The 15,368-nt window shown below is 47.7% G+C and overlaps 1 protein-coding gene across 1 annotated transcript in view; it reads right to left on the bottom strand.

The window, feature by feature from the left end:
• Positions 1 to 15,368, bottom strand: part of LOC144144241 (extracellular matrix organizing protein FRAS1-like) — a 101,899-nt gene that overhangs the window by 59,306 nt on the left and 27,225 nt on the right. The window contains exons 7-10 of the mRNA XM_077675612.1: positions 13,571 to 13,695; positions 6,957 to 7,113; positions 6,592 to 6,773; positions 5,691 to 5,973 (exon numbers count right to left, since the gene is read on the bottom strand). Of these exons, the coding sequence (XP_077531738.1) occupies positions 5,691 to 5,973; positions 6,592 to 6,773; positions 6,957 to 7,113; positions 13,571 to 13,695 (747 nt within the window). The remainder of the gene's footprint in view (positions 1 to 5,690; positions 5,974 to 6,591; positions 6,774 to 6,956; positions 7,114 to 13,570; positions 13,696 to 15,368) is intronic.

Genomic DNA, 15,368 nt, shown 5'->3' with positions numbered 1-15,368 from the left:
TTACCGTATTTACTCGCGTAATGATCGCACTTTTTTTTCTCCAAAAATATGATGCAAATTTAGGGGTGCGATCATTACGCGAGGTAAATTTTTCGCGAAAAAAGTTTGTTGGAGGTCAGAATTTTTGCGGTAGGTCTCATGAACAGAATAAACGTAATCAATAAAAACATAATAAAAACTCCATGAACCACCGCCAGCCGCGTTGCAAAGTGACTCAAAATGTAGTTTTTTTCCATTAATTAAGGAACGCCCTGGAACAAGTTTGCTGCGAGGTGAGAACAGGTCGACCAATATGTGGCTACTGCTGTCCCAGTGCGGGACACGGCTGCCGACGCAGCAAGCTGAGCGCGTTTTCTTCTTTGTCTTGTGAGTACATTATGTGCATTTAGTGCGAGTTTCTTCCGCACCAGTAATGAACTCATGCGTGCCGATATCGCTAATATCGGCAAGTCTGTGGCAATGACGTAGCTATGTCCGCTTTGAAAGAGGAGGAAACATAGGTAATCACGACCATCGTCAGCTGGGCTTGGCACACACACGGCATATGGCTGCGGCAAGTTCAGGGTGCGATCATTGCGCGGGAAATAAAATAAAAAAAAACATCGTATTTTGACGACGAACTTCAGGGGTGCGATCATTACGCGAGTGCAATCATTATGCGAGTAAATACGGTATGTAGGTATTTAATAAAAGGCCCCTGGGCCAGCCTTCTTTTATGTCATACTTTCAATACTGGCCTGGAAGAACGTCTTCTGGGCAATGCACTCGTGCAGAGTAGAGAAGCCGGCTTTAAAGGGGATTGTTGTATAGCGCTATCAGTGAGACGTGGGGTCTTTGGAGATATTTCATAAAAGGTTGGAAGGCCTGGCTACCTTTGTATCAGTCTGCTCATATAAAACATGAAACAATGTCTTCCCAGCAATGTAGGCGTGTGTAGTAGTGAAGCTGCCTTTAAATGTTCTCAGTGTATAGCACAACGACTTAAAGATACTCTGCAACGCTTCCTATAAACGCCTTCACTCTTTCCTTGGCGTCTGGGAGATTGCGAAAGCTATAGTTATCGCCAGCACGAAGCACCGAGCGGCACTGCGTGAGTTGCTCTTCGCAGCACACACGCCTTCCCTTTCTGCTTCACTTTTGTGGCTTTCTTTTTCAAGTGGCTATCGAATGCGCTCACTGCTGCAACTGACGGAACGGCGGCCAATAGCCGCTGCATCGCTATAATGACCTAATTCCAGCGGTCGAAGTACGCCAGGACCGGGAAAGAGAGAAACAATCACTGAGTAAGTTTCTAAGTTATCTGATGGGCACAGAGCAGTAATATTTGGCTAAGGTACTTTGCGACCCACTAATGTAAGTGTAAATGTAAGTGTTGGCGACCCACTAATGTAAGCAGTAAATATTTAGAAAAAAAAGTTTAGAAGAGTGTTGCAGGGTCCCTTTAAGCATTTATTCTACAATTACCACTTGGCAGTTCCTGCTATTTTAAATCCTTAAGCATTTCTATGAGGAATCAATGAAAAAAACCCATCTCCTCCATGTGGAACACTTTATGGGAAAAATTTTCACAGCATACCAAAATTCGATTATTAAAAGGCCCCAAGTACTTCATATTTTCGCGTAGGACCGCTTATATTGCCCCCGAAAAAATGTATTCCGTGCAACGCATTTGTGTATAGTTGTGGAACTGCCCTAACAGTGGCTCGGCGTGCAGTACTTCGTGCGGATAATAAGGCCCTAAGGCCTTCAAACTTTAACACCAGAGCCTCTCATCGCATGCATACGGGAAAACATGTCTTCCCAATAATGCATTTATGTATCGTAGTAAAGCCAGCTTTAAGGGATCGGGTGCGTGTAGTTCCATAGCGATACACGGCCCTGTGGAGGTATTTAATAAAACCCCTCTTAGCCTTCGTACTTCGGTATCAAACTGGTAATTTGGCGCCTGAAAAAAATGTCTTCCCAGCGATTTATTTGCGCACAGTAGTGAAGCCGAGTTTAGAGGTGCTCGATGCATAGCAAAGCGGCTGAAAGGCCAACTGCAATCAAATTTTTGTCAACGTAAAGATAATGTCATCTGATAGTACTCGTAGAAAGCATGCTAGCTGAAAAATACTGCGTTTCAAACGCGAACGCACGCGGCGCAAACGGTTCGTGAGGGTTGGCGATTTTGGAATCGAAACAGAAAAAAAAAGAAAAAGGTGGCTTTTACCGGCGGCCGGACGTGACGTAGGTGATGGAACGGAAGTGGGCGCGCCATACCGGCGGCCGCTCACAGAAGCCTCCTAATGCGCGTGGCAGCGTCGCCTTTCGCACTGTTATTTCAACCGGAGAACTTCATTAACATTTTGCGATGTTGATGAAGTTCGGCGCAATTCCGACATCGCGTTGCTAGAAACCGAGATGCAGTAGACCCGCCGGCAGTTATATCTGCGTCAGAATACCTGTCAGAGTAGCAATCTTTGGCTTGCGAGGAAAAGAGGAGGTCCAGATTCACAAAGCTGTTTGCTCGTATGATATTTAATAGTAGCTTTGGTTAGCCGAGACCTTGGCTATCATCTCGCTTTTTTTTTTTTTGAAGGGGGGGGGGGGGGATGACAAGCCGCTCTAGGGCGGCGATCAATCACAAACTGTTTTCACTGCGTCTTCACGTACTAACATCTTTGTGAATATCCGGCCAATATTTTTACCCTGCTGCACACCGAGGATTGAATGGTAACGTCGTTTTGAAACCGTATGTCAGTTTTCAAGGCTAGATGATGCATTAAAACGCGTAAAAAGGTACCTGTCTACCGCTGTTTGCTACTTTCACCAGGAACATGAGAAGTTCATAACAATTTACTTTAGAGTAAACTAAATATAACATTTAACAAAATTAAATACTTTATTTCGCGAGTGATAAAATAACGTAGTTCATTGTGCAGGAGAGGAGCAGTTTCGTTACCTTTCGCACTTCGCGAAGACGGCCTTATCTTTGTGCAGATATATTTGTTATCATGAGCAAGGCTGATTTTGCTTCACTTAGCGTGTGAGAAAAAAGCCACAGAAATGGTTACCCGCGCGTAGAAAATCCCTAGTTATCAAACCTTCAGAGGTGTCTAAGGGGTGGATGTGGCGTTGGACCAGCCCAAATATTGCACGCAAATATTGCACGCGGAAGTGCAAGTGATCAAAGATTTTTAAAATAACTTTTTTTTCTGTGACAGATGCAACAGGAATGATAAGTGTGCAGGCAAGTGCTCTTTCCGCGCTATTTTTATGACTCAAAATATTATTAGGGTCGAAGCCCCTTAGGGGCTTGGGCTGTTGGCGTCTCCTGTCATCGTTATCGTCGTCGGATGTAGTCACGGTATTAAACACCGGGAAACTCGTTTACGCCTCGCGCTAGAACGTAACGCGTACTAAAAAAACACCGGGATACTCGTTTACGCCTCGCAATAGAGAGCTTCGTGCTTCAAAGACAAGAGACTTTTACAGCAAAGCTGTATACCTCTACCCCCCAACGGTTTCATCTCCGTTGGCAGAAACACCAAGGCGCTAAGAAGACACTTATACACTGCATGCTTCGCACCTTCCCATCTTTCACGTTAGTGGAGATAGCCCGCAATTTTTTTTTTTTTTCAAGTAAAAAAAAAACACGTTTCCGTACTCCAGAAGCATCGCAAGCGCGCGTATAGTTTGTAGGCATCTCATCTATTTTATTGCATTGAAATAAAATTGCGGATACTGCTACCTGCGCCGTTAGTTTTAAAACATGTGATGTCGACGGCGGTACAGCGCGGCGGTGTAGCAGAGAAACCCCTGCCGAACGCATCCCAGCGTAAGGTAGTCGACGGAGAAGCGCGAGCCCCACGGGACAGGTTCCTCTTCCCCGTCACACGCCATGGTGCCCTCAGAACTTGTTTAGGCTACTCTCCGCCAGGTGCAAACGTCGTCGGCTACAGAGCTGCTTTGAACGCTTGCAGTTGTGCTATGCGGATATCGGACATTTAACTTCACTGGCGTGATGTTTATTTGGAACTACTTATTTGGATCAAGTTTGGGCAAAGAAAATTTTGAGTGCTGTTGACCAACAGTTTCCACTCGAGAGTTTGTGCAACTTCTAATGCGAAAGCATTAAGTTGACTCGGTAGGTCGAAAATCTAGCACCGGGGCCAAAACCAGGATCGCGACACAAAATGGCCGATGGAGCAGAGGTTAACAAACTGTAGTAATTGAGTTTAAAATAACATGGGGGGAATTTCTGTCTGGGTGGGAACCGAACCGAGGGCCTCCGAAATGGGAGGCAAGCGAGCACCGACAACGCCCCCACAACGCGGTGGCTTTGGCTGACTGCACATGGAGGCAGTGAATGCGAATGAAAAGTCGTGCTTTGACATGCTTATGACGAATGAACGGAGCGGGACGAAGCACACAGAGCTGTAACAGCTACAGTTCAACAAACTTGTGTTCAAGGTGACTACGAGCACAACCCATTATGGGAATGGTGGTTATGGCTGGCAATGGTGCTGATGATGATGATGACGACTACTTTGAATCATGGCGCTGGCAAATGCTACCTCGTCTGCGTACGGTATTTATCCGCTCCAGCTTATTTCTTAAAGGAGTACTGGCACTAAATTTTCGTGTTACGTTTTTTTTTTCGCTGCTCTTGGTGCCTACCAGCCCACTAATCAAAGAATGGCACGTAAGACGGTCGACTGCAGCGTAAATAATTATTTACAGACTCGTTTATTGGTGTCATTTTTGGTTTCTAAAAAACGAAAACCAAGTCGGCCGCCATGACAGGAGGGTGCTCTCGTGACGTCACCGTTCTTGTTTACCACTGCCAGTCTGGAGGAGCGCGATACGGGCCGTAGTCTACCATCCGCATGCGCCCGGGCAGCATGACGTCAGTCCCAAAACCGTGATGCGATACACTCGGCGTAGCAGCGCGCGCCAACCGCAGCAGCGCGTCGGCCACGTCACGGGAGCCCTGACGTCGGCAGCTTGGGGCCAGGAGCAGATGGCATCGTACTGACCCGCTCTGAGCTTTCTCGTGCGCGCAAATATTAAAGTAGATTTAAAAGTTGTTAAACTTAACGGTTACTGTTAAAACTTGCTGGGAGATATCGCCTTATGCAAAGCAAGCTTTTTGTATACTTTTCTCAGTTTTGAACATTTGAAATTTTGAACCCTTAGATCTCTATGTTTCATGAAACGCGTGAGGTACAAAAAATCATTGTGAGGTTCACAGAATCGCACAGAAACTTCGAGCCCGAGCAGGGGATCACGCACTGGGAAAGGGAAACAGGAGTGCGGGAGGAGGGTCGGAAAAGGGCTCTGGGAAAGGAGAATGCAGCTGCGCCGAAGGAGGATAGGCCGCTGCCGCACGTGTAGCACGAGCCGCCTTGACAGGTGAAGGTATACCGACAGGGACGAGCAGGTCGCTCTAGGCAAGGGCGAGCGAGTGGACCGAGCTTAGAAGGACTGCAGTGTGCAAAAGGGCTGCTGGTCAAGTGGTGACGGGCGCGGCCGCAATGTTCAACAGCAGATCAACAGACGGTAAAACTAGGCCTACGCCTTCGCTTTCTTTGAAAGTTCAAGCATCCCCCGCAATTTTTCATTTTCATTCTGATTTCCCAATATTACAATTGAGACCATGACAATCGAGGTAAATTCAAAACCAGGCCGCTTAAAGTGGCACTCACCATGGAAGAATGCCTTGGAAAGTAGGTGCACGGTGAGCCTTCCGTCACTGCCTAGAGAGACCCTGGTCACGGACACGTTAGCTCTGGGCACGGACTGTGTGCCCAGAGGTCGGTCCGCCCACAAGGCTGGCCCGTAGGCGAAGCTCAGCTCCAGCTGAGAGCGCCGCTCCACGCTTGTCCAACGGGGCGCGGCCTGGTCCACAAAAATGTTGGCCGCAGGGAATGCCAGAGTGACGTACAACGGGAGACGGATCATCACGAACCGCCGGTGCGATAGAGGTTCCTGCAGAGGTGCATCTCATAGTATGAGTTCCAACAAAAGGTCATCGAATGCGTTGCCGAGAACTGCAGAATAGCCAGCGGCAGCTGAGCAGTCACACATACAGGCTCGCATTTCTTGAAAAGAGTGAAATTATTGATCCCTCACGAATTGATCCGTCACAGAAGCGATCTGCGTAACTTATTAATCAGTTTTTAGAATGGTCGAGTCCGTCCGTCCGGCCGTCCATCTGTCTGTCTGTCTGTCTGTCTGTATGTATGCATACATGCATGCAAGTGTATGTATGTATGTATGTATGTATGTATGTATGCATGTATGTATGTATGTATGTATGTATGTATGTATGTATGTATGTATGTATGTATGTATGTATGTATGTATGTACGTACGTACGTACGTACGTACGTACGTATGTATGTATGTATGTATGTATGTATGTATGTATGTATGTATGTATGTATGTATGTATGTATGTGTCAGACAGACAGACTCTTTCACTCTTGCTAAGTTTTGTTATTTCAAAAAGCATGCATTGGAGGGAGCGGTGCCTAACATGCACAGAAATATAAGTGTTTGATGTGTTTGGTAGGAAAGTATTCCATCAAAGCACAATTTGCGCACCTTGAAGTCTTCTAAGAGGATGCCACCGCAGACGCCCACTGCGTCCCTTAGTGCAATGGTTGCCGAAAACCGCCAAAGGCACCGGTCAAGTTTCAAGTGTCGGTAGAGGGACACAGCCCTAGGGCCGCGAATTGCAGAGTCGCTCTCGTAAGGCCTTGTATTTCCTCCAGCGGGTGCAGCCTCTGAAAAAGGCGCACGTCGTAAATCAAGTGCATGCGAAGTGAGTCGCATGCTTATTAAAGCGTGAGGAACGTTTTTGAGTAAAGCAGCCAACAGTAATAAATCAGTGCCAGGAGCACTCAACAAAAATACTCTGCGCAATGATATGCAACACACGCAAGGCAGGGTCTGCAAGCGTCACGTACCGTTCGTCGCAGACTTGAGAAAAACAGAAGGCTCCAAGTCCAGATCTCCATAACCAACCAAATTCGAGCAGACGTGCTGTTTCTGGGAGATTTTGTTTCCAAAGAGCTGTTCTGCACTGGGCAGTGGATGCGTAGAGACCAATGGTAGCATCGAGTCCTGTTGATAGATAATAAGGACGTCTCATTTCAAATGCCATTCTACGTGCATGATCCGCTGTGTTTTAAACCCTGCAGATGCACTAATGGTCAGATAGCATTGATGCTACCCCCTGGATTTCATGTGAGCGTCCTTCTGTCCGTCTGTCTGTGTGTGCGCGTGTGCGTGTACGTGCGAGTGTGCGTGTGTGAGTGAGTGCGTTTAAAAAAAAAGGCTCCGAAAATTTCGAGATGGAGTTCCAGAATCCAGAGAAATACAGGCATCGAATATCTCGTCAGGTGCACACTACACGTAATTTCCACGTCTTTTCCCTCGATGCGCCTGCGTGACCAACTACCGCATTCATAGGAGTAAACTGGGCAGATAACGAGCGAAAACATGCAATTTGACCACAGCAATTATCTTCGCTGTAATCTCACCGAACGCAAGAAGTTTTCCCAGCACTGCGCACAGTCATAACGCCGACGGTATATTTTTAGAATCATATCGTACGCTGGACGTTCTGATTGGCCTAGTTGGATCTGTGATCAAAATGTTTTGTTATTAGTAGTACCAGTTGTAGGGAAGAAGACCTATGGGTATTTAAGAAAAACTAACGCCCCTTCGTCTAACAGCAACAATGGTCGAAATGCTCAGCTTTCTCGTGAGGGATTCGTCCGCTGTCGTTTGGGTGGTAGGAGTTCACAAAGTTTTGGTGACGGGACGGTCGCTATCAGTGATACCAGGTTCGTTCCGACCGCGGGAGACGTTTCTTTCTTGAGGCGCTTGACGTGCCCTCGCTTCTCATCGTCACCGTATTGTGAAACCCACTGCGTGAAGTTGGCTTCCCTGTAGTGCGTTTTTGTGACGGGACGGTCGCCATCAGTGAGGCATATGTAGCTTCGCTTTTAAAAGGTTAGCGAAATGTTCTTTTTTTTTTTCTCCTGCACATTCCCGGGACGCGTTACTAGGCTCATTTGCTGTGAAGCCTCCACTGCGTGACGGAAGTTGGCGACAGGGGGTTCAACTGCTTGCACAGCGTGCCAATAGGGTAGAGGACGATTTTGTAACCCCGTTGCCGTCCGCTCGTACACGTGGGAAGAATCCTACGCGTCGATGCTTCGCCGATCCACTGACCATCCTGCTCACGTTATGCAGTGTCCCCAATCTACCTGCGTCAGATGTGTGGATCTAGTTTGACCTTAGCCATTGGTATGTTCTTTCTAGATTTCACTGAATATTTAGTGGCTATTATTCACTTTATAAAATACGATTTCAACGATTAGTATTGACTATTAAATTTACGAAGCATGCCACTGCATGAGCATCTGTTACAAGAGCAGAATTACAAACACATTTTTTGAGCGAAAGCTCTACTACGCTACGCCTTTCAAGGTCATTCATCGCGTCGCGAGTGCCCTTCGGCCGCCGGCGCCCAAGCTGCGCCTTTCATTCTTATCGCTTCGACTCGCTCGGAGCGTCGCGCTGCGTTACGACGTCTGTGGGCTAGTGTAAAACAGCTGCATCGCCTGCGCTTGTATAGCTTGATCGCCCAGCGCCGGCTGGACCGTCTGTGCATGCGCTTCAGCGCAAGCGAACCACGTGATTAGGCTTGTGCTTAACGACATCTTCGCGGGCGCTTAGCCTCTCAGTGTCGTCATCTGGCGCACCGTCTCGCCTGTCTCTGTGTGCCCTCCAGCCCAAGCGAAAGAGTGAATTAAATCATCCAGTATAGAGATAGCTACACGGCAGGCTGCGAATTCTCAAGCAAAGACAAACTTTCACGAAACACTGTGTTCATAGCCTCTGCTTTTGCCCATGATGGTTTAGAACATGAGCCACATTTCCATGCATCTTCCCTTTGCGATAAAAAATGCATGAACCATGAGGCCCTGCCTTGGGAGTCAGGGGTTGTAGTACCCCGTATACGAACTGTTTTGAATTGTCGCTGTGAAAAAAAAAATTCCGTTTTAAAATTTTAAAATTAATGAAATATCCGTGGGTTGCGTCGGTGACATCATTGCGCTTCCCTTCATTTTTTCATGAACTTTTATTTCTCGTCCTCTGATTAGCACTTGAGGTACAGCTGCTAGTTCCCTGTTTGAGCACTACAAGCAGAGAACGAAAGTAGCGTTAATAATAGGCGTAAAATGTCATTTAGTCGTGCCCGACACATTTTCAAACTTGTTTGTGCGTGCGTGCACATGCCTGCGTGTTCGCGTGGACTCATTTAGCACAAGGTTAGAACTTAGGTTCGAACAAAGACGTTATACTGCTCCCGAACCACTCAGTCACGAACACCGAGCAAGGATATGTTTTTTTTTTTAACTTTACAGCACACGCGGCCTTCGACTGTACTGAGCCGCCGAGTGGGTGTTTCAACTGTGAGATTTTTGGTAATGATGAAGAATATCTGCAAAAAAAAAAAAAAAAAGATTCGTTGGAAGCGCTGTATAGTCCTCACGACTGTAGAGTCTGCAAATAGACTCCCTTGTGCAAACTGTGAGGATGGGTCATCCAGCGAGCTTCCGAGACAGCCCAAAGCGCCCTGCGGCCATTCGGCAACTGTTTCCCCATTGTTACGAATCGACCGGCCGCCGTACTTTCCCGCATCACTCCTCGGCTGTGCGGCGAAGCCACTGCGTGCGCCTTTCAGTCAGGCGCCACCATGTCGGTGACTCATACTTTCAAGTTTCGACAAGCTTGGGTCAGACGCTTCGCTTTCGGCGCGTTTCAAACTTCGGCAGTTGGCGACGAGGCGCGCCGAGACTTGTTCAAGGACACAGAGGCCCCGCGATCGCAGCGGAGTCCTCCTCTCTCCCCTCTCTCAGACTCAACGTGCGCCGAGGCTACCGACTGCTTACGAACTCTGGAAAGAGCGTTGTGTGTGTCTGTGAAGTGCGTAGCGTGCGTAAAATGTAGAGGGAAGGCTGTTTTTACCGTTACCGTTTTTGGGTATAAATAGAAGCCCTGCAAGCGCTGTAACCCCTTCCTGTAAATGCAGAGAATCAATGCGGTCGCTCTGCTCGAGTCCTGTACTGTTACCTCGCCCGTCGGGGCGTTGTTCTTTGGCTTCAGCTCACCTCTCGCTATGAAGTAAACAGTTACGTTAGCCTACGGCTTCTGGACTTCACGGCTGCAACAGCGGCTGGCCGCTCGCTTCACGACGCTACCACACGTATGTCGGAGGCCACGGAGCTCGGATCGGGTGCCCCCACGTGGTCGCAACACCATGCAGTGCTCAGCTAGCTGGAATCCCATGCTGGCGCGGATTTTCAGCAGGGGCGACGACTCTGACTCCAGTGGAAGCGAAACATACGCCGCTCGCAACAGCACATACCGCCTAAGGTTTGGGCTCCACCTGCAGAACAAACTGCGCCAGAAGAGCCAAGAAGGTCTCCAGAGCAGCCACAGGCCCGCGCGAACACGATTACTTCACCGCAGCTAAATCACCTTGAACCCTTCACAATATCTTGCAACGAGGAGTGTCGCAAAACAATTAGAAAGGATATGCCTAAACCAATACGATAGCTCATAAGCGTGCTGCATGCTATGCTGATTAACTAAAGGTACCGGCGTCGGAGGAACCGTCCGATGGTGAACAGGCTTCCCCTCACCGGAAGCGCATGAGTAAACTGTTAAATAGGAATCACGTCTCCATGACGCCTTCACGAGGCGATTCAAGAGGAGCAAGGGGTTACTTTTTGGCGAAAATGTGAACTTCCCACTGCACGCAAAAAAAAAAAAAAAGTTATACTCAACAGAAATGCCATTAGAGAGTTATAGCAGAGCGGAGAACCGGTCCTGGTGTGACGCCCGGTACACGATGGACGCATCTACGCATGCGCGCTACCGGTTTCGAACATTCTGCGTACGCACAGTCGCGTTGATCGACTACCGTTTACCGCACCGGGACCTATAACTCTCTACTGTGCACGTAGCCTAATAGTTGCGCTATTTCTTCTGCTATGTGCAAAACGTGTTTCCGAGCCACTCACCAGGCCTCCTAAGTTGGACCCCGTGAGTGCGCCCCTGGGTGGAGGGGTGGACAAGCGTACGGACAGGCAGGACGGACAAGCGGAGAAGACTGCTGACTCGAAGCTGAGATGCGAGCGTGCACTGGCGTCTGCACGCGGCTCAGCTCAGTCGAGAGAGAGAGAGAGAGAAAAAAAAAGAATGTCCCCATCCAGAAAAAATAAATACGTCTCTCTAACTCTTGGCTGCTGTATTTGTACAGATATTCTCGAGCCGCGCATGTGAACAGTCAAAGAACACAGCTCGAGTCTTTTTGAATCATCCATTTGAAAGAATCCCTTCGTAATCCGGAGGCCTGACATTTTTGTTTTGTTTCGGTTGGCGGTTCTTCGGCTTGCTAATTAGTGCCCATATGCCAATGCGCTCCAAGCCACCGCATTGGTAGAGATAACCGATTCATTCGAGGAAAATCTGTTTTTCCTCGCTGTCTTTATGTGCGCACCGATAAAAAAAAGTTTCCTTTTTTTTTTTCCTTTGGTGAGATAGGGACAACCCAGGCCATGAATCGCCCAGCGCACGCAGGTCGAGCCTTTTAACGAGCTTTGCTGCTCCCCTTGTCAGATGTTCGACCATGTTGGTATACACACTTAATGGTGTTCACTAGTCTCCACAAATATGGTACTCTGCTTGATGCTGCGACCATTAAGGTTATTTTTGCCACTGGGCTGAATACATGAAGGTTACTTTTAAAATGACCCCGACGCAACGGCGAAGAAAGAAAAGAATGGGGTAGGCGCGTAAACCTAAAGGGACCATGAAGACGAAATAAAATCTTGTTCACTTTGAAAAACTAGCCTTCTGTAACTCACTCAGCTCCACTAAAACCATGAAAGACGTTTTTTTAACCGAAAAAACGGAAAAAATATTGAGAGAATTTTAACGTCCGCGCTACAGACGTCAGAAGTGGCGCAATAGAGATAACAAGAAAAACAGTTATCAGCGTCTTAACTGCTTGTTAGCATTCAAGCAATACGATGCAACAGAACCAGAGGCTCTCCTACGATCGGCCAGTTGTATGTGCGTGTGTTCTTTTTTTTTTTTTTTGCGGTGGCTTTAAACGGCGACCGCAATCACACATAGAAGGTATAATTTGACGTCATAGATACGTCTGCAAAAAGTGGCTATGGTGTAACCACTACTTTACCTGTTTGCCATAATAAATTATATCTTTGAAATTTGCGATATAAATGGTACCATTGTTTGCGACAAGCAGGTATTTTTAATGACCCGTATTTTGTGTTCATCTATGGTCCTATTAATGGCGCTAAGCCGTACTTGGATGCAACATTTAAAGATACGTCGTGCAACTTTTTGTTTTGACTGAAAGATCATACCTTTCATGGTTCGTTCGTTGGACGAAAAAAACGGTAATTTATTTGGCAATGAAAAACTAACGCTGGCGTATATCTTTCTAATTTCTCTCCAAATCTTTTGTTACCTGCGAAGTGAGCACGTCACAGAGTGAGTCTTTACTCCTGGAATCGAAGGAGCGTGAACCCTGAACCAGTGCCGAACAAGTTAACCGGTCCTGTGCGGAACTGACGCGTAGTTAGAGCCTGCAGAAAATACCTCCTTTAGCAAGGCGGAAAATATGACGGGCAGCGTTGTTCCGTACTTGATTGAGTCATTAATCAGTTACTTTTGCCCCTAGCTGCCCCTATATATACGCGTTGGCACTAAAAACGAACTCCAGCATTTTCCCTCGTAAATCAGTACGCCGCACTCGTGGGAAAAACTATTTGACCGAATTCAAAACTTAAAGCTCACCGCCTGTGGTAGAGAGGCACACTGTTAATTCTTGCTGGCTGCAGTTTGTCTTTTAATAAACCTTTGTTCAGCAAAAGTCGCCAGGTACATTTTTTTGGGGTTTACATGTTCGTACCTTCTTTGCCCAAAAACACCTAAGCGAGCTCCGGCAATACCGTTTTGCGCTTCACAAGTAGTCACAAGTCGTCACAAGTCGTAGTGCGGAAAACGGCGTGTGGCGGCGACATCCCTTTTCCCGCTTTTGCCATTTCCTGCTCTCGTAAGCAGCTGCTGCGGTCGCAGATGGTATACTTGTATTCACGCCACTTCTATTGTCTATACAGACCAACTTGTTTCGAAACGTTAGTGCCTCTTTGAGACTGGTACGTGGAATGATTGTATATACGACACAATGATTAGTTTCAGATGCGATGAATGCCTTAGTGAACCCGTACACTTTTTTCTGCAGTCGATTTCCGGCGTCGCTCGTGTTGAAGACGAGTTCGAGGGGCAAGATATCACGCCGTTGCTTTAGCATACATGAGCCCCTCCTTTTGATTCGCATAAGTGTGTTATGTTCTGAGATCCCATCCACGCGGAACAAATTCTCTAATGACATAATCTGAGCCAGCGAGCTGATACGCATTGTGTGTGAATGATATAAATAGTTATCTGCTCCAACACAGTACTGACGCACCTTGTGTTTTATCTCAATTGTGATGAGCAGCTGGCCCGACTGCAGCGAGCTCTGAGCGGTTTCGTTGACGTACTCCATGGTGGCAGAGATGTCCGGGCCTTGATTTGTGTCGGCTGGGCACAGACCTACGTTAAACATGTGAGAAATTGGGTGAGGAGCGCGAAAATATGCCTGCAGCTGCAGCTTGTTGAGGGAGAAGTGAACTAAGGTATAGCTAGCTCAACCTCGTTAATAGAAACCCTGTGGGGATCCACATTCCTTCTCGTATGCTGCGATTATAGGAGATGTCTTGGGCCTTTAGCGTAAACGACACCGGACACAAGGGCCCCATCATCGTTCCCATCTGAACTTCATCTATGCAAGCCCAAGGGCACGAGTTCGGGCTCGGCCGCGGCGGGCTTTTTTATAATAGACCTCTCTCTCTCTCTCTTTTCCTGGTTATAACGAAAATCAAATCAAACACCCGTGATTTAAGATTTCGGCGTTCGTTAAATATCCTCGATAGTCTAAATTCCTCGATAGACAAAATACAAGTTTCTTTTATTCGAAAGATTTCGTGTTTTATAGTGCCCCCAGTGCATGTCCAGATAGAAACGATGCTTTATTCACTGAGAAATTAATTATTTAAGTTAAAATTTTTTTCCCGCTAACTCGTGCGTTTTCGTGGTCTTCAAGGACATCGCAGGAACCGACCGCTCTGCAGCCTAGGGTGCCTTGATTCACGCGTCCGCCTTAGAGGGTGGAGACACGTATACGCTGGCGCAGCCATTTTGGGTCACTCGCTCGCCGCCGAAGCAAGTCATTGTGTCAAAACCGCGCTAAAATTATCGCCACAACGCGGTTTACTGGCGAAGTTTGAATCATCTTATCTGTTTCGCGCTGCTGGGTCTTGTGGAAAACGAAAAGAACAACGCGTTGAGCACGTTGACCCAATTACGGCGGCACAGGACCGTTCGAAGGGTATCTCCACCCTTTACGGCGGCGCTGGCATCGAGGTACCCTAATGCTATGGTCCCTAGAAATACTCTAAAGCAGCCGATTGCGCACCGCCGGGCTACTGCTTGTATTCACTGGCGAGGCGCGCGTGCAGGCAACCGTGTGAGTGCGCCGCCACTCGTTACGTCAGACTCCGCGGGATGGCGGTACTTTTCCGTGTTAAGCACATGACTGCGGTGCACGTTAACAAACTCTATCTCACCGAACGCAAAGTATTGCCTCGAGTCCAATATGAGTGCGATTAATAACATCTCTGTTGACACCACCGTTGAGAATCGGGTTGAAACGGAGCAGACGACGCACGCTGGTGTTTTTTCCCGCGGCGTGCGGGTGCAGTGGCTCAAGCCGCGCCATGTCCGTGGCGCATTGGCCATGTCTGTGGCCATTTCCAGTGTTGCCAAGCGATGAAATTGACAGCTAAACTTTTCAACGAATACCACCTATAGCGGCGGCGTTCGCGCGTTTGTTTACGTTACTGCATCTAGATGGCGCCACCATACCGTGGCAAGCCGTTTTCTGCCTTTGGTTTGTTTTTGACCGTATTTAAACCTGGCTTGTTTTTGTTCTGGGATAAAATAATCGTTTCGTGAAACATAGTGCTCGCTCGACAAATATGGTCACGTAAGACACCGTTGCTTGCGTCAATCGGCCAGTGTCGCCTGAGACAACCCCAATACCCCGCAGTGCTGTGCAGCTAAACCAAGCAAGTGCGCGCAGTACCAACAGCAGTACGCATCAGTACTTCTATGTTTACATGTGCTTTCGTAACTTCCATTGTTTGTGCCACCATTCTTATTGCTTT

Source organism: Haemaphysalis longicornis, unplaced genomic scaffold (assembly GCF_048455015.1).
Source record: "Haemaphysalis longicornis isolate Haplotype H1 unplaced genomic scaffold, Haemaphysalis longicornis Haplotype H1 scaffold_1, whole genome shotgun sequence".
NCBI lineage: Eukaryota > Metazoa > Arthropoda > Arachnida > Ixodida > Ixodidae > Haemaphysalis > Haemaphysalis longicornis.
This window is presented reverse-complemented; position numbering and strand designations above follow the sequence as displayed.